The 26,500-nt window shown below is 52.0% G+C and overlaps 2 protein-coding genes across 3 annotated transcripts in view; one reads left to right on the forward strand and one right to left on the reverse strand.

The window, feature by feature from the left end:
* plagl2 (pleiomorphic adenoma gene-like 2) overlaps positions 1-11,719 on the forward strand; it is a 28,308-nt gene extending 16,589 nt beyond the window's left edge. Inside the window, exons 2-4 of the mRNA XM_047033615.1 lie at positions 5,373-5,529; positions 5,754-6,349; positions 10,154-11,719. Of these exons, the coding sequence (XP_046889571.1) occupies positions 5,910-6,349; positions 10,154-11,624 (1,911 nt within the window). The 5' untranslated portion in view covers positions 5,373-5,529; positions 5,754-5,909 and the 3' untranslated portion in view covers positions 11,625-11,719. The remainder of the gene's footprint in view (positions 1-5,372; positions 5,530-5,753; positions 6,350-10,153) is intronic.
* A 7,060-nt stretch (positions 11,720-18,779) lies between these two features.
* hsd17b10 (hydroxysteroid (17-beta) dehydrogenase 10) lies at positions 18,780-21,698 on the reverse strand. Of its 2 annotated transcripts, none has more exons than XM_047033947.1 (6): positions 21,600-21,698; positions 20,937-21,101; positions 20,474-20,638; positions 20,241-20,369; positions 20,052-20,160; positions 18,780-19,079 (listed from the first exon to the last, which is right to left on the reverse strand). In XM_047033947.1, exons 1-6 carry the CDS (start codon positions 21,675-21,677, stop codon positions 18,889-18,891), a joined length of 837 nt encoding a protein of 278 aa, XP_046889903.1. In that variant the 5' UTR covers positions 21,678-21,698; the 3' UTR covers positions 18,780-18,888. The 2 variants fall into 2 exon arrangements, with proteins under 2 accessions (XP_046889903.1, XP_046889904.1); XM_047033948.1 differs by having other exon boundaries at positions 21,558-21,643.
* Positions 21,699-26,500: the final 4,802 nt, after the last annotated feature.

Genomic DNA, 26,500 nt, shown 5'->3' on the forward strand with positions numbered 1-26,500 from the left:
GAAAAGAAACAATATTAATAATAATATATATGACAGAGAACACTGGTTTGTGCTCGCCGAAGGCAAGCACACCCCAATGATAATGATGGTAATGGGAGGACTGTATGGAGTCTCCAGGTGATTGATTACCCACATGTTTTATTGTAAGTCAAGCCCTCTCTCCATCCCTCTGTCCCCCCATCCTTCTACCCCTCCATCCCAGTCCCTCCACCCCTGATCTTTAAAGCCTTGTACACCGAGACCACAAGGAACGGAAAGTAGAGGGGGGAGAGAGAGAGGTGGGGAGAGAGAGGGGGGGGGAGGGAGAGGGGGGGGAGGGAGAGAGGGGGAGGGAGAGAGAGAGGTGGGGGAGAGAGAGGGGGGGAGGGAGAGAGAGGGTGGGGAGAGAGAGAGGGGGAGGGAGAGAGAGAGGTGGGGAGAGAGAGAGGGGGAGGGAGAGAGAGAGGGGGAGGGAGAGAGAGAGAGGTGGGGAGGGAGAGAGACAGGGGGAGGGAGAGAGAGAGGTGGGGAGGGAGAGAGAGAGGGGGAGGGAGAGAGAGAGGTGGGGAGAGAGAGAGAGATAGAGAGTGGAGCCTGGTGGATCCTGGTGGTCATGCTGCTGAACAGTGTTAACCCTAGCTGTTGTCTAAGGCTGAGCTGACTCTGCCAAACTTAGACTTTGTTTGTTGCTGACATAGAGGTAGAGAGGCTGTCCCAGTGGACACACATGCACACACCCACTAAAACACACACACTCATTCACACACAAACAGGAATACGCACACATACTCTCAAACCCCCCCACTTAAACACACTCACACACACACAGCCACACACACTCACATACACACAGACACAGGCACACACACACACACTTAGACACCTATACACAAACTTAACTTAAACTTAACTACGCGGCTGTAGTTGTAAGCACCTTTTAGGAAGCACAGAGAGACCGAGAGAGAGAAGGAGAGAGAGAAGGAGAGAGACAGATGGAGAGATAGGAAGAGTGGGGCTAATGGAGAGAAAGCCAAGAGAAGAAAGAAGAATCAGATACTGAGAGCGAGCGAGAGCAGAAAGACAGATAGAGGAGAAGGACAGAGGTAGATGGAGAGAGAGAAAGACAGATGGAGATGGAGAGAGAGAAGGAAAGAGAGAAGGAGAAAGAGAAGGAGAGAGGGAGAAGGAAAAAGGGAAGGAGAGAGGGAAATGGAGAGAGAGAAGGAGAGAGTGAGAGGGAGAGAGTGAGAAGGACAGAGGGAGATGGAGAGAGAGAAGGAGAGAGGGAGATGGAGAGAGAGAAGGAGAGAGGGAGATGGAGTGTTGGCATGGAGCCTGCTGGCAGAGTGCCTACTGCGCTGTGTCACTATGGAACTCTCAGGCGGAAGGGCTTCCCCTAAACCTCCTCCACACACACTCACACACACACATACAGACACGCATACACACACACACTTACATACAGATACACACACACACAGATAATACACACTCACAGACACGCATACACACACACACGTGCACTTGCGCACAAGAACACACATGCATGTGCACTTATTATTTGTCTAGCTGTCCTTCCCCCCTACACCAGCAGGGGAGAGGAACAAGTCCACTGATGAGAGGAGGAGGAAGAGAGAAGGAGAGGAGGAAGAGAGAAGGAGAGGAGGAGGAAGAGAGAAGGAGAGGAGGAGGAGGGACAGGAGAGGAGGAGGAAGAGAGAAGGAGAGGAGGAGGAGGGACAGGAGAGGAGAGGAGGAGGGAAAGGAGAGGAGAGGAGGAGGGAAAGGAGAGGAGGAGGAGGGAGAGGAGAGAGGAGGAGGAAAAGAGGAGAGAGAAGGAGGAAAGAAGAAAGGGAGACAGGAGGAGGGAAGGAGAATAGTAATAGAGGAAGACCTTAAGCCAGACTAGTCAAGAGAGAATGGTTGTTCGGCCACATTCCACCCCGCAACCACACACACACACGCCAGGTTAGGTCTAACTGTCGGGAAGATGAGAGTTTGGCACAGAACAGGTCCACCCATTTCTGCCCTCATCCTCTTGGCTCTCTCTCCATATTCTCTTTCTCACTCACTCACACACACACACACACATACTCACATGCACACAGACAAAACACACTTACACTGTAACAAGTTTCTCTACATTGTACCTATGGTCACAACCCCTTCCTGGAGGAAGAGGAACTGAAACTTAATGTCTTTCTGAAGAGAGGGATGAGGGGAGGTAGGGGAGGACACATGAGGGGAAGGAGGGGAGGAGAGATATGAGGGAGAGAGGAAAAGAGGGAAGAGGCAGGGATGGTGGTTAAACATGGACAATGGAATTGTAAAAGACTGGAGGAAATGCTGTGAAATGCTCCATCCCCCTGTCACTCCTGCTCCACCTCACCTCCATCCCCCTGTCACTCCTGCTCCACCTCACCTCCATCCCCCTGTCACTCCTGCTCCACCTGCTCGTCCCTCCCCCTGTCACTCCTGCTCCACCTCACCTCCCTCCCTCCCTCTGTCACTCCTGCTCAACCTCACCTCCATCCCCCTGTCACTCCTGCTCCTCCCTCCCCCTGTCACTCCTGCTCCACCTCACCTCCTCACCCTGTAACTCCTGCTCCTCACCTTCCTCCTCCTGTCACTCCTGCTCCTCCTCACCTCCCTCCCCCTGTCACTCCTGCTCCACCTCACCTCCTCACCCTGTCACTCCTGCTCCACCTCACCTCCTCACCCTTTATGTTAACCCTGACCCTGTATGTTAACCCTGACCCTGTATGTTAACCCTGACCCTGTATGTTAACCCTGACCCTGTATGTTAACCCTGACCCTGTATGTTAACCCTGACCCTATATGTTAACCCTGGCCCTTTATGTTAACCCTGACCCTGTATGTTAACCCTGACCCTGTATGTTAACCCTGACCCTGTATGTTAACCCTGACCCTGTATGTTAACCCTGACCCTATATGTTAACCCTGACCCTTTATGTTAACCCTGACCCTGTATGTTAACCCTGACCCTGGGAGAGGGGGGAGGAAGGGAAATGGGGGAGGGAGGGTGTGTCGCTGTGTTGGCTGCCCCTGGAATGTGCTTTGTGGTGAGGCCACCACCCCCCCCCCCCCCCCCCCCTCAAACACACACACCCCTCACACACACAACACCCCCCCTCACACACACCCCCCTCACAGACACACACACACCACCCCCCTCACACACCCCACACACCCCCCCCCCCCTCACACACCACATCCCCCCTCACCCCCCCCCCTCACATACCCCCACACACAACACCCCCCCCTCACACACACACACCCCTCACCCCCCCCCCCCCTCAAACACACACACCCCCACACACACCACCCCCCCTCCCCTCACACAGACCCCTCACACAGACCCCTCACACACACACCCCTCAAACACACTCAATAGGAAGTGTATCACCCCCCTTATAACCCCTGCTGGGTTACGACCTGAACACCACGCCATGGCTGTCACATCCACTTAACATACACAAATACACACACATGTATGCTGTGTGTAAAGTGCATGTTTATGTGTGTATGCTGTGTGTGTGTGTCCACTCTCATGTCACCCATGTGGCAATGTGCTCCTACATGACTGTTCAGTGTGGAGGACGAGGGTTGACTGTTCAGTGTGGAGGACGAGGGTTGACTGTTCAGTGTGGAGGACGAGGGTTGACTGTTCAGTGTGGAGGACGAGGGTTGACTGTTCAGTGTGGAGGACGAGGGTTGACTGTTCAGTGTGGAGGACGAGGGTTGACTGTTCAGTGTGGAGGACGAGGGTTGACTGTTCAGTGTGGAGGACGAGGGTTGACTGTTCAGTGTGGAGGACGAGGGTTGACTGTTCAGTGTGGAGGACGAGGGTTGACTGTTCAGTGTGGAGGACGAGGGTTGACTGTTCAGTGTGGAGGACGAGGGTTGACTGTTCAGTGTGGAGGACGAGGGTTGACTGTTCAGTGTGGAGGACGAGGGTTGACTGTTCAGTGTGGAGGACGAGGGTTGACTGTTCAGTGTGGAGGACGAGGGTTGACTGTTCAGTGTGGAGGACGAGGGTTGACTGTTCAGTGTGGAGGACGAGGGTTGACTGTTCAGTGTGGAGGACGAGGGTTGACTGTTCAGTGTGGAGGACGAGGGTTGACTGTTCAGTGTGGAGGACGAGGGTTGACTGTTCAGTGTGGAGGACGAGGGTTGACTGTTCAGTGTGGAGGACGAGGGTTGACTGTTCAGTGTGGAGGACGAGGGTTGACTGTTCAGTGTGGAGGACGAGGGTTGACTGTTCAGTGTGGAGGACGAGGGTTGACTGTTCAGTGTGGAGGACGAGGGTTGACTGTTCAGTGTGGAGGACGAGGGTTGACTGTTCAGTGTGGAGGACGAGGGTTGACTGTTCAGTGTGGAGGACGAGGGTTGACTGTTCAGTGTGGAGGACGAGGGTTGACTGTTCAGTGTGGAGGACGAGGGTTGACTGTTCAGTGTGGAGGACGAGGGTTGACTGTTCAGTGTGGAGGACGAGGGTTGACTGTTCAGTGTGGAGGACGAGGGTTGACTGTTCAGTGTGGAGGACGAGGGTTGACTGTTCAGTGTGGAGGACGAGGGTTGACTGTTCAGTGTGGAGGACGAGGGTTGACCCATAAGGTCAGAGCTGAACAGGACAGATTGCAACATTCCGACCCTGACCACTGACCCTAACTTTGAGCTCTTATTCTGTTTTCAAGCTGGAGTAGCTGGTATAGACCCACAGCTGGTAGGGTTGTTAGGGTTACACAGGTTTGGAAAAACACGTTTGAGGCCTTGTGTGTGTGACCGTGTGTGCACTTGTGTTTGTGTGTGTCTGTTAGAGGGTGTGTGTATGTATACATGTTTTGCTTTGTTTTCTTAATAATTTGCCTTATCCCCTTTCATAACATGTGCACACATGTATACAGTCACTCAAAGCATCTCTTGTGTTCCCCACTATTGTCTGAAGACGCAAACATCCACACATCCACCACACACACATCCACACAGCCTACAGTGAAACCTGGTGGTGGAAACAGGCAACTGCACTCCAGCAGGATCAAGAAACACTGCTAACATGTTCACATGTTCTGGAAATGTTGACCCTGGAAGAGAGTGACTGTTCTGGGCATGTTGACCCTGGAAGAGAGTGACTGTTCTGAACACGTTGACCCTGGAGGAGAGTGACTGTTCTGGGCATGTTGACCCTGGAAGAGAGTGACTGTTCTGGGCATGTTGACCCTGGAAGAGAGTGACTGTTCTGAACATGTTGACCCTGGAGGAGAGTGACTGTTCTGGGCATGTTGACCCTGGAAGAGAGTGACTGTTCTGGGCATGTTGACCCTGGAAGAGAGTGACTGTTATGAACTTTTGTACTTTATTCTCCTCTCTCAGGGCATTAAGGATGCAGAACACTATTCCCCACTCACCCCCAACCATAGCTGTTGGTACAGGGTGAGGAGGAGGAGGAGGAGAGAGACACAGAGAGAGAGAAGAAGAGCGAGAGGGAGAACGAGGGGAGGCTGGAGGTAGATCAGATACTACAATACAGGTGAGTTCCTCTCCTATCAGTAACTGAGATAACTGTGTGGAGATATCCATAACACTGAGATAACCCCAACCCTGGGATAACCTAGTAAGATGTCTGTACTGAGGTAACCCTAACCTTGAGATAACCTAACTCAGAGATGTCTATACTGAGATAACCCTAACCTTGAGATAACCGTCTTAAAAGTGTGTTCCTCTTACCTACGTTCTTTATTTGCTTTCCTCCAGGAGACTGAGCATAACCCCTCCACCAATAACAACCCTTCGAACAATCCTACCTCACTACATCCCCCCTGGCTGCAGCCACGCCCACTTAGCGCCCGATAGGTAGGGTCAGGGCGAAACACGGCCGCGTCTCCATGGCAACGGCACCCTAGGGCTGCCATGGCAGCAGCTGCAGCTGATGCCCAACGCCGCCATTATACCGCCCTGATCACGCCGGACGAAGAGCAGCGCAGAGCCGCCACAAGCCACGCCCCCAACGCCGCCGCCAAACTGTACGGGGAAACCGCCCTGCCAAGGACGGAGAGAGAGAGAGAGCGAGAGAGGGAGAGGGGGAGAGAGAGGGAGAGGGAGAGGGGGAGAGAGAGGGAGAAAGTGAGGGAAGAAAGAGGAGGCAGTGGGAAGGAGTGTCCGGTGTGTGGGGTTCTGATTGGCTGTCAGGAGAAGCTCCGGCTTCACTCGCTCTGTCACCGCGGAGAGAAGCTCCACCCCTCTCAGAGAGAGACAGAGAGGGAGAGGGAAGAGAGGAGTGAACAGAAGGCGTTTCACTGCTCTCAGCATCACTGCTCCAAGTCTTTCAGCTCCAAATACAAGCTCCTAAGGTACCTTCATCCAACACTGCAAACAAACTACAACAATGCAGATAGAGACAACAGCAGATCAAGGTTCTATCAGTATTTCAAGTCAGAGTCGAGGAACGGTCTGTATTTACCAGGCACAGTGCAAAGTAACCACACCTCTACTACCAGTGTAACAGTGTAAGGTAACATCTCAGCTACCAGGCAGTGTAAAGTAACATCTCAGCTACCAGACACAGTGTAAAGTAACATCTCAGCTACCAGACACAGTGTAAAGTAACATCTCAGCTACCAAACACAGTGTAAAGTAACATCTCAGCAACAAGACACTGTTTAAAGTAACATCTCTACTACCAGACACCGTGTAAAGTAACATCTCAGCTACCAGACACAGTGTAAAGTAACATCTCTACTACCAGACACCGTGTAAAGTAACATCTCAGCTACCAGACACAGCGCAAAGTAACCACATCTCTACTACCAGACACAGCGTGAAGTAACATCTCAGCTACCAGACACAGTGTAAAGTAACATCTCAGCTACCAGACACATTGTAAAGTAACATCTCAGCTACCAGACACAGTGTAAAGTAACATCTCAGCAACAAGACACCGTTTAAAGTAACATCTCTACTACCAGACACAGTGTAAAGTAACATCTCAGCCACCATACACAGTGTAAAGTAACATCTCAGCTACCAGACACCGTGTAAAGTAACATCTCTTCTACCAGACACCGTGTAAAGTAACATCTTAGCTATCAGACACAGTGTAAAGTAACATCTCAGCTACCAGACACAGTGTAAAGTAACATCTCTACCACCAGACACAGTGTAAAGTAACATCTCAGCTACCAGACAAAGTGTAAAGTAACATCTCAGCTACCAGACACAGTGTAAAGTAACAGCTCAGGTACCAGACACAGTGTAAAGTAACATCTCTACCACCAGACACAGTGTAAAGTAACATCTCTACCACCAGACACAGTGTAAGGTAACATCTCTACCACCAGACACAGTGTAAAGTAAGATCTCTACCACCAGACACAGTGTAAAGTAACATCTCTACCAACAGACACAGTGTAAGGTAACATCTCAGCTACCAGACACAGTGTAAAGAAACATCTCTACTACCAAACAGTGTACTGTAACATCTCTACAATTAGGCACGGCACAGCAATGATGGTCCACATTCCAACTTTTATATTTATTTACCCATTAATGCATGTAGTAAATATTTACATTAAACTATAAGGATGAGTAAAGCTCAGTGGTTAGGGTTATACGCTTCACTATATATTTCCCCCCAGGTTCGTCTCCTAGGATAAAAGCATCTGCTAAATGAGTAAATTATTAAACATAATTCCTGATCTGTCCATCTTCCTCTTTCACATTTGTCTTTCTCCCTCCACCTTCCCCCTCTCTCTTCCCTCCCTCTCTCTTCCCTCCCTCTCTCTTCCCTCCACCTTCCCCTCTCTCTTCCCTCCACCTTCCCCCTCTCTCTTCCCTCCCTCTCTCTTCCCTCCCTCTCTCTTCCCTCCCTCTCTCTTCCCTCCCTCTCTCTTCCCTCCCTCTCTCTTCCCTCCCTCTCTCTTCCCTCCCTCTCCCCTCTCTCTTCCCTCCCTCTCTCTCCCTCCCTCTCTCTTCCCTCCCTCTCTCTTCCCCCCCTCTCTCTTCCCTCCTCTCTCTTCCCTCCCTCTCCCCTCTCTCTTCCCTCCCTCTCTCTTCCCTCCCTCTCTCTTCCCCCCCCTCTCTTCCCTCCCTCTCCCTCTCTCTTCCCTCCCTCTCCCCTCTCTCTTCCCTCCCTCTCTCTTCCCTCCCTCTCTCTTCCCTCCCTCTCTCTTCCCTCCCTCTCTCTTCCCTCCCTCTCTCTTCCCTCCCTCTCTCTTCCCTCCCTCTCTCTTCCCTCCCTCTCCCCTCTCTCTTCCCTCCCTCTCTCTTCCCTCCCTCTCTCTTCCCTCCCTCTCTCTTCCCTCCCTCTCTCTTCCCTCCCTCTCTCTTCCCTCCCTCTCTCTTCCCTCCCTCTCTCTTCCCTCCCTCTCCCCTCTCTCTTCCCTCCCTCTCTCTTCCCTCCCTCTCTCTTCCCTCCCTCTCTCTTCCCTCCCTCTCCCCTCTCTCTTCCCTCCCTCTCTCTTCCCTCCCTCTCTCTTCCCTCCCTCTCTCTTCCCTCCCTCTCTCTTCCCTCCCTCTCCCCTCTCTCTTCCCTCCCTCTCTCTTCCCTCCTCTCTCTTCCCTCCCTCTCTCTTCCCTCCCTCTCTCTTCCCTCCCTCTCTCTTCCCTCCCTCTCTCTTCCCTCCCTCTCCCCTCTCTCTTCCCTCCCTCTCTCTTCCCTCCCTCTCTCTTCCCTCCCTCTCTCTTCCCTCCCTCTCTCTTCCCTCCCTCTCCCCTCTCTCTTCCCTCCCTCTCTCTTCCCTCCCTCTCCCCTCTCTCTTCCCTCCCTCTCTCTTCCCTCCCTCTCTCTTCCCTCCCTCTCTCTTCCCTCCTCTCTCTTCCCTCCCTCTCTCTTCCCTCCCTCTCTCTTCCCTCCCTCTCCCCTCTCTCTTCCCTCCCTCTCTCTTCCCTCCCTCTCTCTTCCCTCCCTCTCTCTTCCCTCCCTCTCTCTTCCTCCCCTCTCTCTTCCCTCCCTCTCTCTTCCCTCCCTCTCTCTTCCCCCCCTCTCTCTTCCCTCCCTCTCCCCTCTCTCTTCCCTCCCTCTCTCTTCCCTCCCTCTCTCTTCCCTCCCTCTCTCTTCCCTCCCTCTCTCTTCCCTCCCTCTCCCCTCTCTCTTCCCTCCCTCTCTCTTCCCTCCCTCTCTCTTCCCTCCCTCTCTCTTCCCTCCCTCTCCCCTCTCTCTTCCCTCCCTCTCTCTTCCCTCCCTCTCTCTTCCCTCCCTCTCTCTTCCCTCCCTCTCCCCTCTCTCTTCCCTCCCTCTCTCTTCCCTCCCTCTCTCTTCCCTCCCTCTCTCTTCCCTCCCTCTCCCCTCTCTCTTCCCTCCCTCTCTCTTCCCTCCCTCTCTCTTCCCTCCCTCTCTCTTCCCTCCCTCTCTCTTCCCTCCCTCTCTCTTCCCTCCCTCTCCCCTCTCTCTTCCCTCCCTCTCTCTTCCCTCCCTCTCTCTTCCCTCCCTCTCTCTTCCCTCCCTCTCTCTTCCCTCCCTCTCTCTTCCCTCCCTCTCTCTTCCCTCCCTCTCCCCTCTCTCTTCCCTCCCTCTCTCTTCCCTCCCTCTCTCTTCCCTCCCTCTCTCTTCCCTCCCTCTCCCCTCTCTCTTCCCTCCCTCTCTCTTCCCTCCCTCTCCCCTCTCTTCCCTCCTCTCTCTTCCCTCCCTCTCTCTTCCCTCCCTCTCTCTTCCCTCCCTCTCTCTTCCCTCCCTCTCTCTTCCCTCCCTCTCCCCTCTCTCTTCCCTCCCTCTCTCTTCCCTCCCTCTCCCCTCTCTCTTCCCTCCCTCTCTCTTCCCTCCCTCTCTCTTCCCCCCCCTCTCTCTTCCCTCCCTCTCTCTTCCCTCCCTCTCTCTTCCCTCCCTCTCTCTTCCCTCCCTCTCTCTTCCCCCCCTCTCTCTTCCCTCCCTCTCTCTTCCCTCCCTCTCTCTTCCCTCCCTCTCTCTTCCCTCCCTCTCTCTTCCCTCCCTCTCTCTTCCCTCCCTCTCTCTTCCCTCCCTCTCTCTTCCCTCCCTCTCCCCTCTCTCTTCCCTCCCTCTCTCTTCCCTCCCTCTCTCTTCCCTCCCTCTCTCTTCCCTCCCTCTCCCCTCTCTCTTCCCTCCCTCTCTCTTCCCTCCCTCTCCCCTCTCTCTTCCCTCCCTCTCTCTTCCCTCCCTCTCTCTTCCCTCCCTCTCTCTTCCCTCCCTCTCCCCTGCACAGGCATATGGCCACACACTCCCCTCAGAAGACTCACCAGTGTTCGTTCTGCGAGAAGATGTTCCACCGCAAGGACCACCTGAAGAACCACCTCCAGACCCACGACCCAAACAAGGAGGCCTTCCGCTGCCAGGACTGTGGGAAGCACTACAACACCAAGCTGGGCTACAAGCGCCATGTGGCCATGCACTCAGCCACAGCAGGGGACCTCACCTGCAAGGTGTGCCTGCAGAGCTACGAGAGCACGCCGGCGCTGCTGGAGCACTTGAAGAGCCATTCGGGGAAGTCGTCGGGCGGTGCTAAGGAGAAGAAGCACCCCTGCGACCACTGCGACCGCCGCTTCTACACGCGCAAGGACGTACGCCGCCACATGGTGGTGCACACGGGCCGCAAGGACTTCCTGTGCCAGTACTGCGCCCAGCGCTTTGGCAGGAAGGACCACCTCACGAGACACGTGAAGAAGAGCCACTCCCAGGAGCTGCTGAAGATCAAGACAGAGCCGCCAGACCTGCTGGGGCTGTTGGGGTCTGGACCCATCAAGGAGGAGCTCAGCCCCATGATGTGCAGCATGAGCTCCACCAAGGACCCCCTTATGGCCAAGCCCTTCCCCGGAGGGACGGCCTTCCCCATGGGCATGTACAACCCCCACCACCTCCAGCCCCTGCCCAGCCCCGGAGGGGGGCACCACCCCTCCCTGATGCCCAGCTCCCTGTCTGCCGCTATGGGCATGGGCTGCCACATGGACCCCCCTACGTCCCTCCACCCCCACCACCTCCCTCACCACCCTCACCACCATCACCATCACCATCATCACCACCACCACCACCACTCCCCGCCCCTGCCCGCCCAAGGGCCCCAGCCCCTCCCACCCCCGCCTAAGTACCAGCTGGGATCTACCTCATATCTGCTGGAAAAGCCTCTCAAGGTGGAGATGGAGAGCTTCCTCATGGATCTGCAGAGCGGCCTCCCTGGGGCCCCCTCACCTGGGGCCCATTCTGCAGACCCACTTGCTGCTGCTTCGCCCCCCAAGGAGGGGCTGGAGCCATCGGCTGGCCTGCCAGATGACCTCTGCGGGGACGCCCTTCTGTCCAAGAGCCCCGCCGTGATGTCCGAGTCTCTGTGTGCTGCTAACATGGACTTCTCCCACCTCCTCAGCTTCCTGCCCTTTAACCTGCCTCCCTACAGCGCCCCCATGAGCGCCGGAGGAATGGTGATGGGCTACACCTCGTCGGCAGCCTCCTCCTCTTCCTCCTCTTCCTCTTCCTCCTCCCTGCATGCCGCCGAGGCCCAGCTGGCAGCAGCATCCGGCTCCGCCTCCCTTACCTCTCTGCAGCTGCAACCTCAGGAGCTTGGGGGCCCTGCAGGGGGCCTGGGTGCCGCGGGGGGACTGGGGCCCCTGCAGTCCCTCCCTCCAGTCTTCAGCTCCAGCCTCAGCACCACCACGCTGCCTCGCTTCCACCAAGCCTTCCAGTGACGGCTTCGAGCTGGACCCAGTCCTGCAGTTGGACCCAGTCCTCAGCCCAGTCCAGCCCCAAACCAGCCCAGTACTATCCCAGCCCATCTCTAGCCCAGTACTATCCCAGCCCATCTCTAGCCCAGTACTATCCCAGCCCATCTCTAGCCCCATCCCGGTGGGTCGCCCCAGCCCCAGCCCAGCCCTACCCCAGCCCCGACGTACCCGTAGTTAAAAGCACACAAACGTTTTTTTTTGGCCTTCCATTAATGTCTTTATTGGAATAGAATAGCAAGAAATCTAGTACCAGGTGTCCTGATCTCTCCTGTAGAGGAAGCAGCATTGGTTCAGTACACCTCCTTCAGTAGCAGCCTGAGAGACACGTCCAGGCTGTCATCCTGACCAGAGTAGATCTGACCCAGGCTGACATCCTGACCAGAGTAGATCTGACCCAGGCTGACATCCTGACCAGATTAGATCTGACCCAGGCTGACATCCTGACCAGAGTAGATCTGACCCAGGCTGACATCCTGACCAGGGTAGATCTGACCCAGGCTGTCATCCTGACCAGAGTAGATCTGACCCAGGCTGACATCCTGACCAGAGTAGATCTGACCCACGCTGACATCCTGACCAGATTAGATCTGACCCAGGCTGACATCCTGACCAGAGTAGATCTGACCCAGGCTGACATCCTGACCAGAGTAGATCTGACCCAGGCTGACATCCTGACCAGAGTAGATCTGACCCAGGCTGACATCCTGACTAGGGTAGATCTGACCCAGGCTGTCATCCTGACCAGAGTAGATCTGACCCAGGCTGACATCCTGACCAGAGTAGATCTGACCCAGGCTGACATCCTGACCAGGGTAGATCTGATCCAGGCTGTCATCCTGACCAGAGTAGATCTGACCCAGGCTGACATCCTGACCAGAGTAGATCTGACCCAGGCTGACATCCTGACCAGGGTAGATCTGACCCAGGCTGACATCCTCACCAGGGTAAAGCTCATCTGCCTTAACCCTGGCCAGTGTAAAGGGACATTGACCTGTATTTTATTGTCCTTGTCACATGCCAGCAAACATGTCCTAACCTTGACCCGAGGGTCATCTCTCCTCCAGCCACCTCCCACACACCAATCACCCCCTCACGGTCTCCACAACGAAAACTACGATTTCAAATACAATGTTACATCGCTGTCTCACCTGCCGTATATTATCTAAAAGATATATATATATTTAGGAGAAACACGTAAAAAATATATACATATATATTTCAGGCAGTTGTTTAGAGATGTAAGGTAATGATAATATGATAATGATAACCCTGATAATAACCCTGACATATGTGAATAGCAGAACAGAAATGGCGATGACAGTCAAGGAAAACGTGTTGTGATGTTATTGCAGTGTACGATATATCTCATCAGAAATGAATATTATAATTGCTTTTATCTCAGTGTATTTAGGTAGATTCATTGAAAGGTGATGATGTTTGTGATGTCTGGCAGGTGTATCTTGCATTTTATTGATCAGAAATGGATGAAGTATTAGTTTCCCCTTTCAGGTTTCTGTTTTATATTCCTTCCTCTGTCCTGTTCTTCATTTTAGAATAGGAACTGTGGACTGACAGGACGTGTAATAGGCTGTTAGTGGCATAAGAAGAGTGTTAGGATTTGAAATAGATGTCTTTAAAAGTCTCATAGGAGTGCTGCAAAGAACAACCAACAATGCTAGGCTACACAGTTTCAACATAACCCCCTTTTATTTTTGCTCTAAATCCAGTGTCCAGCCAAATGTTAAGCTGTGATGCCATTGGCCACAATTCAGTAAGGTCTGATGCTATTGGTCAGACCCATGCTCAGCAGCCTATCACAACCCAAGCCCAAAGGGATGAAAGTGAAAGGTGCTCCTGTTGTGTGTTGTGCACCGAACATGACACCAGCTTGAAGGACAGTGTTCTGTTATTGGCTGGGAGCACCTGTGTGTATCACAACACAGGCAACAAACTGACGTTTGGAGAAGGCCCTCGGCGACTGTGTGGTCCTACCAGACTTTGCACCTTGTCTGTGCTCCCCTAACCTGGTGAAGCAGAAACTCCTGGGAGACTACCTAGAGTTGCTAAGGAAAAAAATACAATAACGATAACAAAAGTTCTACCATATCCACAAGGACAGTACAAAACATATTGCTGCTTTTAGCTACAGCTGGCCAACCCAGCTGTAGACCACTAGAACATGTCAAGGTGTACAGGAAGCTGAAGCCTGCACAAGATAACCCTAACCCTGCACTCCTGCTGCTCTCTCCTCTCTGCTCACTGCTTCTTCCATTCAGAGGATCAGGGTTTTGAGGACGGGTGAGGGGGAGAGAGAGAGGGAGGGAGGGGGAGAGAGAAGGGAAGGAGGGGAGGGTCTTTGTCATTCAAAGCAGGAGACCTCTGGCTCTGATGTTGATACGTCTTACATGTTGTCTGTTAGTTTGTCACATGATATTATTATTATTTTCTGTTTGTTAAAACAGGATCTTGAAAAACAACACAACACATCACCTCATTTTTGTTTTCTTTACCAAAACCTGGGGAGAAGAAGCTCCACGCAGCGCGACGCAGCTCCATGCAGCGCCACGCAGTGCAACGCGGCGCCATGCAGTGCAACGCAGCGCCATGCAGTGCTGAGTCTGTTTCTGATGTTGCCATTGATACTTTAATCTCATTATTTGATTGTGGCCCTTTGACATCCATCAGCTGATGTGTTTATGACATGACTGTAGCAGAGGTGGTTTGAAGATACACTCTAATCTCTGCCCTTGGACCATAAAGACATGCTATTGGTCTAATGGAAAAGGGCGGAGCTTGGAGTTTCTCACCACCTACAGGCTTTACCATAAACACACACTGATTGGTTAACACAGATAACACCAACCAATGGGAGCCAGACGAGAGTGTTGCTAGGTAAAACCCAGAGCGGTATGGATTCCCCAAAGCTTAGTATGACACTTATTATTAGTCACCCCCCTGGAAACCACATGATTCTCTTATGAATTATGTGAATGATTGACATTTGAGAACCAGAATGATGACTGATCCTGACAAACGTGTGCCACCTTCTTCTGCCTTCCTGACCTATATCCAGTAACTACATAGGAATTTTGATATACTTAAAAGACAAGATTCTTACTTTTGTTTTTCGAATAGAAGGTTTTAGACGTCAGGCGAATTTGTAGCAATCAAATTGAACAATTATATTTTACCTGAAAATAAAATGATTAAAATCATTTATTTCTAAAAATCTAAAATGTAAAAGGAGAAGCTGTTCGCATGTGTTGGGTTTGTCCTCCCTAGGGTTCTGTGATCTTATCGAGCACTTTCTACCTTTAAAAAGAGTATTGGTTTTCTTCAGCTTATATGTTCAAAGGTTTTTAATTTTGTATTTGATCCTGTACATGTATGTGCCATTAGTAAGTGTAGATTTTATCAATTTATGTGTCTTTTTTGTTTTGTCTTCCAAAAGAATAACAGTATTTTTGATAGATGTTTCACTAATGTCGTCCTCCAGCTGTTCTGGCCCTGCTCTGGGTCCTCATCTCTGTTGTTTCTACAGCCAAAGACTTGTAAATACACATCAACACTACTACTGTCAGAGCTGCTGGACTCCACAGTGTCCTCCAGTCACCCTCATCCCTCTGTCCTCCAGTCACCCTCATCCCTCTGTCCTCCAGTCACCCTCAAATCTCTGTCCTCCAGTCACCCTCATCCCTCTGTCCTCCAGTCACCCTCTGTCTTCCAGTCATACTCATCCTTCTGTCCTCCAGTCACCCTCATCCCTCTGTCCTCCAGTCACCCTCCTCCCTCTGTCCTCCAGTCTCCCTCATCCCTCTGTCCTCCAGTCTCCCTCATCCCTCTGTCCTCCAGTCACCCTCATCCTTCTGTCCTCCAGTCTCCCTCATCCCTCTGTCCAGTCACCCTCCTCCCTCTGTCCTCCAGTCTCCCTCATCCCTCTGTCCTCCAGTCTCCCTCATCCCTCTGTCCTCCAGTCACCCTCATCCCTCTGTCCTCCAGTCACCCTCCTCCCTCTGTCCTCCAGTCTCCCTCATCCCTCTGTCCTCCAGTCTCCCTCATCCCTCTGTCCTCCAGTCACCCTCATCCTTCTGTCCTCCAGTCTCCCTCATCCCTCTGTCCTCCAGTCTCCCTCATCCCTCTGTCCAGTCACCCTCCTCCCTCTGTCCTCCAGTCTCCCTCATCCCTCTGTCCTCCAGTCTCCCTCATCCCTCTGTCCTCCAGTCACCCTCATCCTTCTGTCCTCCAGTCTCCCTCATCCCTCTGTCCTCCAGTCACACTCAAATGCTCTAAGCTATACCCTTCCCCATGTCATAAGGCCAGCTGCTGCAGGGACAAAGCCCCTCGAGGTCACACACTGTTGAACTCAACAGAATTAGCAGAAGCTTCTGAGGAACTCTTAGTTCAGAGGAACTGTTTCAAACATACATCAAGACTCCAAAAGCATCACAGCTTCTTTAACCAGTTCCCAGAGTTCCTAAGCATCGATGCTGCGTACATGGAATATACTGAGCTCTCTAATGGGTGATGCAGTTTCCCAGAACATCACAGTTCTCTATGTAGTCTATATGTCGACCTACATAGTATGTATGTAGTGTCTGTGACCTTCAAAGTCTCTATGTAGTGTTTATGTAGACAGGAGTCAGTGTGGGGGCTGTGTGTTGATGTGACCAGGTCCTGGCTGTAGCTGGATCTCCTTCTCTGCTCCTGCTAGGGATGCACTTATCCTCACCTCCATTCTAGCAGGAGCGCAACTCACTTCTAAGGGAATTTAATGATCTAAGAAAATCGATTGGATTTAAATAATGCTTCTTTTTTTGCTTTTTAGTGAGAAACTGGGTGCTGTGTAAAGCAGAGGACACCCATGTTTTAGTTTGATATATTTCTAGCTTCATGTAAGTCTGCATTCCAAGGTTTTTGTGTATCTTGTTAGCCTTTGTTTTTAGTACTCGCTATCACAGACAATTCTGGAACAAAGGTGAAACAAACAACAATGACATGTTTTCATTCATCCTTACACTATTTTACATAGCATGGAGTTGATCTACTACAGGGAGAGTTGTATAAAGATATAGTGCAGAGAAAAAGGAATGTTGCCTTTTTTTGTTACGTATCTCACATGCAGCCGGTCGCTGGGATGTGAAGTGACAGGTTTGTATATTGGTTGATCCAAAGAGAGAACACAACAGCAGACCTACAGTACGTGTATCTTTGACTTGTCATGTGTTATGTTGAAATGATTAAAAGACAAACCTACGGTTTCATACTTTCATTGTGGTTCTTCATCAGCTTCCAGACAGATAAGGGAGACTAAAGGTATCATGTGTGATTATATGGCAGCCATTTTTCTGAGTGTCCCACTTTATCTGTATTCATCCTAAATTTGATTTGATTTCTTTAATGTGACACAATATGAAAGTTAAAATTGACAAAATTGACCACAAAACACATTCATTCATGATGAATATTACATATTAAAATACTAGAACCTGGAGGTCGTGTAGGCCTATTTGATAAAATAATTGTAATGTTATGTTAGATTTGATTTCTTTAATGTGACACAACATGAAAGTAAAAGTTGATTATGAAGACCTTCTTAAGTCAATATTTAACATGATTTTATTACGGCGAAGTCAGGGCTGTGGTACATGACTCAATACCTTCCAACACTCAAACTGGTTAATAATTACAAGGTAAAGGTATAAATCTAAAAGTAAAACTGCCCTAAAACATTCACCCCAACGACCTTCAACAGCTTGAAAAGCTGAAACTTCCCATGTTTAAACATTATTAGAGTAAGGTGTACCCTACCCATGCTTCAGAGATCAATGACTTAATATCTCCAAATACTGTCTTCTGGTTAATGTTGTTAAATAAATACAGGAAGTGTCTGTCAGTGCCAGTGGTCTTGTGGACCTTTCACCTTCCAGGAAATGATGAGCCAGGGAAGCGCTTACCTTGTGGCGGGTAGAGGGCTGAGGCTGGAGTTGGCAAAGCCAGGGCAGAGTGGAGTGTGTTTGATGCGGAGGCCAAAGGGCCAAACGCCAACGCTGGTGTGGGGTATACGGTCATGGGTGCTGGGGCCATGGCCAGGGCAGAGGTGGCCAGTGCTTCAGCCTCTGCAGGACCCCTGAAGGCCCCGGTGGGCCTGGGGGTGGACACTGGAGTGTACATCGAACTGGACAACATGGAGGTCAAGATCCTGGGAACTGGCTTCAGGCTCGGGGTTAAACCTAGTGTCTCTGTCCCGGGTAGTTCAGTAGAGTGCTGCATCTCTTAGGAAGCAGTCTAGACAGGTACAGGGAGGACTGATCTCTCCACCGTGGCTCTCTGACCAGGGAGGACTGATCTCTCCACCGTGGCTCTCTGACCAGGGAGGACTGATCTCTCCACCGTGGCTCTCTGACCAGGGAGGACTGATCTCTCCACCGTGGCTCTCTGACCAGGGAGGACTGATCTCTCCACCGTGGCTGTCTGACCAGGGAGGACTGATCTCTCCACCGTGGCTCTCTGACCAGGGAGGACTGATCTCTCCACCGTGGCTGTCTGACCAGGGAGGACTGATCTCCCCTCAGCCTGCTGACAGCCCTTACCTGTCTAACTTCACCTTAAAAAGTCTTTAAATCGCTTTGGATAAAAGCGTCTGTAAATGCATCAATGTAATGTAATGTAAACTGATTTGTTAAAACAAATAAAAGAAAATAATACAGCATAAACATGTTTCAGATTAAGCTGAAAATACTCACAGAAGCAGGCACTCGTACACACAACCAGAGTCTTTCTGGATTAGTTTACCAAACACATCTCTGGTGTTCATCAAACTGCAGAAACACAAAGGGTCTACCAACCCAGACTCACATCCATGATGCATTTACTGTACAGGGAAGTAAAGCTCCATCTAAAGTAAAGCTGTGCAGTAAAACAGACCTGTTGATATTCTAGCTGTTGACCAGTGTCATGGTCAGGCTAGTATCTCCAGTGTGTGGATCATAGTCAGGCTAGTATCTCCAGTGTGTGGATCATAGTCAGGCTAGTATCTCCAGTGTGTGGATCATAGTCAGGCTGGTATCTCTAGTGTGCGGGTCATATTTATTTTGTAAAAATGGAAAACGGGAGACAGTACACAGAGCAGCAGAGACAGTTTATTACTGGAAACAACAGGCCAGGAGGAGACATTCTATAGTTCTCACACACACACACACACACACACACATCATCCTTACACACACACTCATGGCTGCATGCGTATGGCTCCGTCCAGCCTGATGACCTCTCCGTTGATCATAGGATTCTCCGCCAGTGCCGTCACCAGGTGTGCGAACTCTGCAGGGTCTCCCAGGCGGGAGGGGAAGGGAACCTGGCGAGCCAGGAAGGAACGTACCTTCTCAGGTAACCCTGCTAGGAGAGGGGTGGAGAAGAGCCCTGGAGGAGAGGAGGAGGAGGGTTAGAGAGAGAGAGAGGAGGAGAGGGTGGAGAAGAGCCCTGGAGAAGAGGAGGAGGGTTAGAGAGAGAGAGGAGGAGAGGGTGGAGAAGAGCCCTGGAGGAGAGGAGGAGGGTTAGAGAGAGAGAGGAGGAGAGGGTGGAGAAGAGCCCTGGAGGAGGGTTAGAGAGAGGAGGAGAGGGTGGAGAAGAGCACTGGAGGAGAGGAGGAGGGTTAGAGAGAGAGAGGAGGAGAGGGTGGAGAAGAGCCCTGGAGGAGAGGAGGAGGAGGGTTAGAGAGAGAGTGGAGGAGAGGGTGGAGAAGAGCCCTGGAGGAGGGTTAGAGAGAGAGAGGAGGAGAGGGTGGAGAAGAGCCCTGGAGGAGAGGAGGAGGAGGGTTAGAGAGAGAGAGGAGGAGAGGGTGGAGAAGAGCCCTGGAGGAGAGGAGGGTTAGAGAGAGAGAGGAGTAGAGGGTGGAGAAGAGCCCTGGAGGAGAGGAGGGTTAGAGAGAGAGAGGAGGAGAGGGTGGAGAAGAGCCCTGGAGGAGAGGAGGAGGGTTAGAGAGAGAGAGGAGGAGGGGGTGGAGAAGAGCCCTGGAGGAGAGGAGGAGGAGGGTTAGAGAGAGAGAGAGGAGGAGAGGGTGGAGAAGAGCCCTGGAGGAGAGGAGGAGGGTTAGAGAGAGAGAGGAGGAGAGGGTGGAGAAGAGCCCTGGAGGAGAGGAGGGTTAGAGAGAGAGAGGAGGAGAGGGTGGAGAAGAGCCCTGGAGGAGAGGAGGGTTAGAGAGAGAGAGGAGGAGAGGGTGGAGAAGAGCCCTGGAGGAGAGGAGGAGGGTTAGAGAGAGAGAGGAGGAGAGGGTGGAGAAGAGCCCTGGAGGAGAGGAGGAGGGTTAGAGAGAGAGAGAGGAGGAGAGGGTGGAGAAGAGCCCTTGAGGAGAGGAGGAGGGGGGGGGAGAAGAAAGAGAGAGTGTGTACTGACCAGGCGCTATGGTAACCACCCTGATGCCCATGGGGGCCAGGTCTCTGGCGATGGGGAGGGTCATTCCCACGATGCCTCCTTTAGAGGCCGAGTACGCTGCCTGGCCCACCTGCACGCACACACACCAAATTGGTGAATTTATAAATTGACTTCATTCATATGTGAATGTGTATATATTGATGTGTGTACCTGTCCATCGAAGGCCGCCACGCTGGCTGTGTTGACGATGCAGCCTCGGTGCCCATCTGCGTCCGGCTCGTTCCGCCCCATCTCCCCCGCCGCCAGACGGATCACGTTGAAGGTGCCCGCGATGTTCACCTGCACGCCAACACACACACTTTTAAATATAGAAATATAGTTAACTGTTCACGCTGATCACTTAAACCCTGTTAGAAAACAAAGGGAGTGAGGTGGAGTCTCACGGTGATGACACGGGTGAAGTCCTCCAGGCTGTGAGGTACGTCCTTCTTAAAGTTGTAGGTCTTCACCGCCACGGCAATGCCTGCACAGTTCACCGCCAGGTCCAGCCTCCCGAAGCGTTTCCGGGCCAACGCCACCGCTGCACTCACATCCGCCTCCGACGTCACCTAGGAAACCAGGTCACAGGGTCACACTGGGGTGAGATGCCCCTCGTTCACCACCTGGCTACGGGTAAGTCTCAATACTGCAGGTGGGGCAGAGTCTCAATACTATAGGTGGGGCAGAGTCTCAATACTGCAGGTGGGGCAGAGTCTCAATACTGCAGGTGGGGCAGGGTCTCAATACTGCAGGTGGAGCAGGGTTCACATACAGCATTGAGACACATAGTAGCAGGGTAGGGATATAAAGGATGGTGTAGGTAAGTGAATTAGTAGGGTTCTGGTGGGTTGGCGGTAGAGGTCTTACATCTGCAGGGGCGAAGGCACAGCGGTCCCCCAGGCTGGCGGCCAGGGCGTGGCCGTCTGAGGAGGGCAGGTCCAGCACCACAGCACTCGCTCCCTGCTGCACCAGACGCTCCACCGTGGCACGACCCAGACCGGACGCCCCGCCCGTCACCAGCCCCACCATGCCCTGCACACGGACACACGTAAAAAAAAAAAACAAGCACAAACAAGCGCGCACAGGAAACATCAAGGTTAACGGAGCGATAACTCAAGGTAATACCGTCACATTCCAACAAACGGTTCAATGATGCCAACTTATTTAGAGCTAGCATCACGGACTCTTATAATCGTCGCCCATACACATACTAAACGTGAAGCTCGCACGATGATAACTTACTTAACTAAGCTACTTATACGGACAGACTGGCTTAGCCAGGTTGTCAGTCCAACAGCGGCGGGCTGTGGCCACTACTTATATATATATATATATAACCCGAGCATGGAAACTTAGCGTACAGAAACCTAATTCAACGAAATGAGAACACGTTTTCAAATACTGTAACTGAAATTAATAGCGATTCAAAACTACGCCAAGATCTGCCTTTGGTGACACCATAGAAACAGTTAGAAGTAGTGTTGTTACCGTAAATCGTGTTCAGTTTGTTTTCTCATTGTTTTTGCTCACCTTGACACTTCTAATGTTCGCCATGTTCCCGGACGTCACGGCAGCTGCGTCACTGTTCAGGGCGGAAAAGGAACTCATCGCCTGTTCTGTGTGGCTTGGCCAATCAAGATCGTTCATTTGGAGAACGCCCCGTTCAGTTATTGGCTAACAGAAATACCCTTGTGTATCCAATAAAATAGACCGTCAGTCTCATCACTGTCCGTCTAGGTTTGTATTAGTTGATCCTCCGGTGGTGATAAGTTAGTATGCAAAACCACACTTATTTCACAAAGTTGTCTTCATGAAACCTGGTCATCAAATACAATGGAAGTAATATGATTTTTGATCTCGGTGTAATGGCTACCACTCGATTATCTGAACACAACAAAATTATTCAAAATGTCTCCATTCTTGACAAAGGTCGAGATGTATATCAATCAAAACATGACCAGTACACATGCAAATAGTTGACACTGAAGACAAGATTAATTTACACACATGTGAAAATATCACCTTCAATGATGCCTGGACAACTCTGATAATTAGAATTTAAAATAATGATATCTAAATGTTCTCTGATAATTATATCAACTGGCCCAGGTTGCACTAATGTTTTTACTGCACTATGCCATGAAGTATATTGCAGTTAAAGGAGTTTAACTAGTTTCCCAGACATAGATGACCGCCTGGTGGTCCCACTGTTCAAGACCGCCCGGTCCCAACACAAGCTCTTCTCCTGTCTGGCCCCCCAGTGGTCCCAACACAAGCTCTTCTCCTGTCTGGCCCCCCAGTGGTCCCAACACAAGCGCTTCTCCTGTCTGGCCCCCCAGTGGTGGAATCAACTCCCCACCTCCATCAGAGACACTGACTGTCTCCCCACCTTCAAGAAAAGGCTCAAGACGCACTTGTTCCGGGAGTACAACGGTACTTGGGAATGGTTTGCTGGTCCCAATGTTAGTTTCCTCAAGGATCACAAAACATTGGCTACCCGCAATGTTTTTTGGGCTATCTTTTTTGGGCTATCATGTTATTATCAGTGACCCATGCACTTTGTAAAGCTCTCTTGGAAGTCGCTTTGGATAAAAGCGTCTGCTAAATGAATACATGTAAATGTAAGCCTAATCTTCAACAGAAACATTCAGTGAATATCTCCATTCAAGTTTTTAGTCAAGGACTAGGACTCATCCATGTCTGGGAAACTGGGACAATAAGTTATTGTTGCACTATGCCTGGTAGCTGACTACCAACAAAAACACTGTTAGAACTCTGCACTTCTGAACAGATTTACCATTGTACTGTCTATATGCACCGTTTGACGCTTGAAAGCTGTTAAATGAAATCGCGCCAGCCCCAGAGCTTGCGCCAGCCCCAGAGCTCGCCAGCCCCAGAGCTCGCCAGCCCCAGAGCTTGCCAGCCCCAGAGCTCGCCAGCCCCAGAGCTAGCCAGCCCCAGAGCTAGCCAGCCCCAGAGCTAGCCAGCCCCAGAGCTAGCCAGCCCCAGAGCTAGCCACAAGATCGCAGCAACAAAAAAAGAGACAGAGACATCAGATTACTTTTTTTTTACTAAAAGAATAAATTTTATTTCAGCACTGTAAGTCATTTCCCAACCGGTACAAACATGGCTGCCATCTTAGTTGCTTGCTGCGTGGCCAGTCCCCGCTGTTCGCCCTCGAACCGCCACGAATAAAAAAGCTTTCTTCCTACACAGTCTGGTGCTTCCTTTATGCTAACAATGACACATTATACCACCCATAATCAGAACAGTAATAATGATGATGATAATAATAATAATAGTAATAGTAGCATGGTTTCACCCTTCTGCAGGTCGTGTTGGGAGGAGGCTAACTGGAGTTGGTGACAAACTGTTCCAAGAAGTTGTGAATAAGAGCTTGGGTTAGGGGTCAGGGATGGGCTGGAGTTAGGGGTGGTTGTGGAGGTGAGGGATGGGGGTCAGGGCTGGGGTGTGGGGGTCAGGGCTGGGGTGTGGGGGTCAGGGCTGGGGTTAGGGGTCAGGGCTGGGGGTCTTCTTCATAATCATCATCACCATGTGATCCAACCAATGATAGTACACGCCCACTTCAACTACAAACACACTTCCTGTTACTCCCTGCCTCAACGCAGCCCACTGTTGGGGGGTCTGGGGGGAGGGGTCTGGGGGGAGGGGTCTGAGGGGGAGGGGTCTGAGGGGGAGGGGTCTGGGGGGAGGGGTCTGAGGGGAGGGGTCTGAAGAGGGAGGGGTCTGAGGGGGAGGGGTCTGAAGAGGGAGGGGTCTGAAGAGGGAGGGGTCTGAGGGGGAGGGGTCTGGGGGGGAGGGGGGAGGGGTCTGGGGGGAGGGGTCTGGGGGGAGGGGTCTGGGGGGAGGGGTCTGAAGAGGGAGGGGTCTGAGGGGGAGGGGTCTGAAGAGGGAGGGGTCTGAGGGGGAGGGGTCTGAAGAGGGAGGGGTCTGGGGGGAGGGGTCTGAAGAGGGAGGGGTCTGAGGGGGAGGGGTCTGAAGAGGGAGGGGTCTGGGGGGAGGGGTCTGAAGAGGGAGGGGTCTGAAGAGGGAGGGGTCTGAGGGGAGGGGTCTGAGGGGGAGGGGTCTGAGGGGGAGGGGTCTGAGGGGGAGGGGTCTGGGGGGAGGGGTCTGGGGGGAGGGGTCTGAAGAGGGAGGGGTCTGGGGGGAGGGGTCTGAGGGGGAGGGGTCTGAGGGGGAGGGGTCTGAGGGGGAGGGGTCTGGGGGGAGGGGTCTGAAGAGGGAGGGGTCTGAGGGGGAGGGGTCTGGGGGGAGGGGTCTGAGGGGAGGGGTCTGAGGGGGAGGGGTCTGAGGGGGAGGGGTCTGGGGGGAGGGGTCTGAAGAGGGAGGGGTCTGGGGGGAGGGGTCTGGGGGGAGGGGTCTGAGGGGGAGGGGTCTGAGGGGGAGGGGTCTGAGGGGGAGGGGTCTGGGGGGAGGGGTCTGGCGGGAGGGGTCTGAAGAGGGAGGGGTCTGGGGGGAGGGGTCTGAAGAGGGAGGGGTCTGGGGGGAGGGGTCTGAAGAGGGAGGGGTCTGAGGGGGAGGGGTCTGGGGGGAGGGGTCTGAGGGGGAGGGGTCTGAGGGGGAGGGGTCTGGGGGGAGGGGTCTGAGGGGGAGGGGTCTGGGGGGAGGGGTCTGAAGAGGGAGGGGTCCAGGGTACGTGTGAGAATTTTGGTTGTCACTTCCTGTTTCTTTCAGTTTCAATTGATAATGAGTCGACCATGAAATATATTTTTAAGGGACAATAAGAGAATCACATTTAGTGCAGACAAATGATTTCAATTTAGACGGGCAATACTTGTTACTAGGTACGTAGTATAAGGGTGAAGTGGTCTAAAGATGCCATATCAAATACAGGTAAGGAAAATTGCAGGGTTTTCCGCAGCACTTTTCAGTTAAGGTGGCCGCCTCAGCAACACACGCCTGCCGCCTTAACTACGTCTTTGTTTTATAGCGATATCCTCCGTGTTACTCTGTCCTGTCTTCTCCCTTCTATTCCAGCACACCAGTTTCCCTTCTCTAAAGAACACGTTAGTCTATCGCACAAACCATCCCCCCAGTCTGACGGCAAACCCCACCCTACCGCCTTAACTAACACATTTTCTGCGGGAAACCCTGAATTGCAATCATTACAGTTCAAATGTCTAGGTAGGCTAAGCTTATTCAGTACTAACTGTAGCAGTGGATTAGAGTAAAGATGTCATAACATTAAAAATAGTAAGAAAACACATTTGCACAAAGTTTGATTTTTTTCCTCTTTTTTTCCAGACTCTGGCTAGGTACATCCAGATCCTGGATTATCAACGTTAATATAACCTTCACTGTTAGTCTGCTGGGTTAGGGGGCGAGGCAGGGGGCGAGGCAGGGGGCGAGGCAGGGGGCGAGGCAGGGGGTAGAGCCCAGAGAGAGAGAAAACGGCCAATAGAAATGGTCCTGAGGGGAGAGAACAGGCACAGAGAGGGGGAGGAACAACAGAGGGGTCTATGGTGTTTCTGTGTGAGGGGTCTACGGTGTTTCTGTGTGAGGGGTCTATGGTGTTTCTGTGTGAGGGGTTTACGGTGTTTCTGTGTGAGGGGTCTATGGTGTTTCTGTGTGAGGGGTCTACGGTGTTTCTGTGTGAGGGGTCTATGGTGTTTCTGCGTGAGGGGTCTATGGTGTTTCTGTGTGAGGGGTCTATGGTGTTTCTGTGTGAGGGGTCTATGGTGTTTCTGTGTGAGGGGTCAATGGTGTTTCTGTGTGAGGGGTCTATGGTGTTTCTGTGTGAGGGGTCTATGGTGTTTCTGTGTGAGGGGTCTATGGTGTTTCTGTGTGAGGGGTCAATGGTGTTTCTGCGTGAGGGGTCTACGGTGTTTCTGTGTGAGTGTGTGTGTGAGGGGTCTATGGTGTTTCTGTGTGAGGAGTCTATGGTGTTTCTGTGTGTGTGTGTGTGTGTGTGTGTGTGTGTGAGGCAGGGCCTAGGGAGAGGGAGAAGAGAGAGAACAGGAATGGAGAGGAGGAGACAGAGGAGAGAGGAGGAATGGAGAAGAGGAGACAGAGGAGAGAGGAGGAATGGCGTATAGAAGGATATTAGGATAACAAGCATTAAAATCACTGATCAATAATACCTAACATAACTAAAACGTACAAGACAGGACTCCACCTTGAGGGTGGTGGAGGGGTTCCATTCTAGCTAGTGTGTAGCTCTGGGTCTGACACTACTGGTGTGTGTGTGTGTGTGTCTATGCTAACTCCAGAGAGGAGCAGGTTTCCATTCTGACAGACCAACATCCTCTCACTGAGAAACAACACGGCAACACTTCACACAAAGGAGCCCACAGCTGTCTCTGTCTGTGTGTGTGTGTCTGTCTGTGTGTGTTTCGTGTCTGTCTGTGTGTCTGTGTGTGTGTCTGTGTGTACATACGCGTGTGCATGTATGTGGCATCTATCCGTATGTG

The sequence above is a fragment of the Hypomesus transpacificus genome, chromosome 14, assembly GCF_021917145.1.
Source record: "Hypomesus transpacificus isolate Combined female chromosome 14, fHypTra1, whole genome shotgun sequence".
Classification (NCBI taxonomy): Eukaryota; Metazoa; Chordata; class Actinopteri; order Osmeriformes; family Osmeridae; genus Hypomesus; species Hypomesus transpacificus.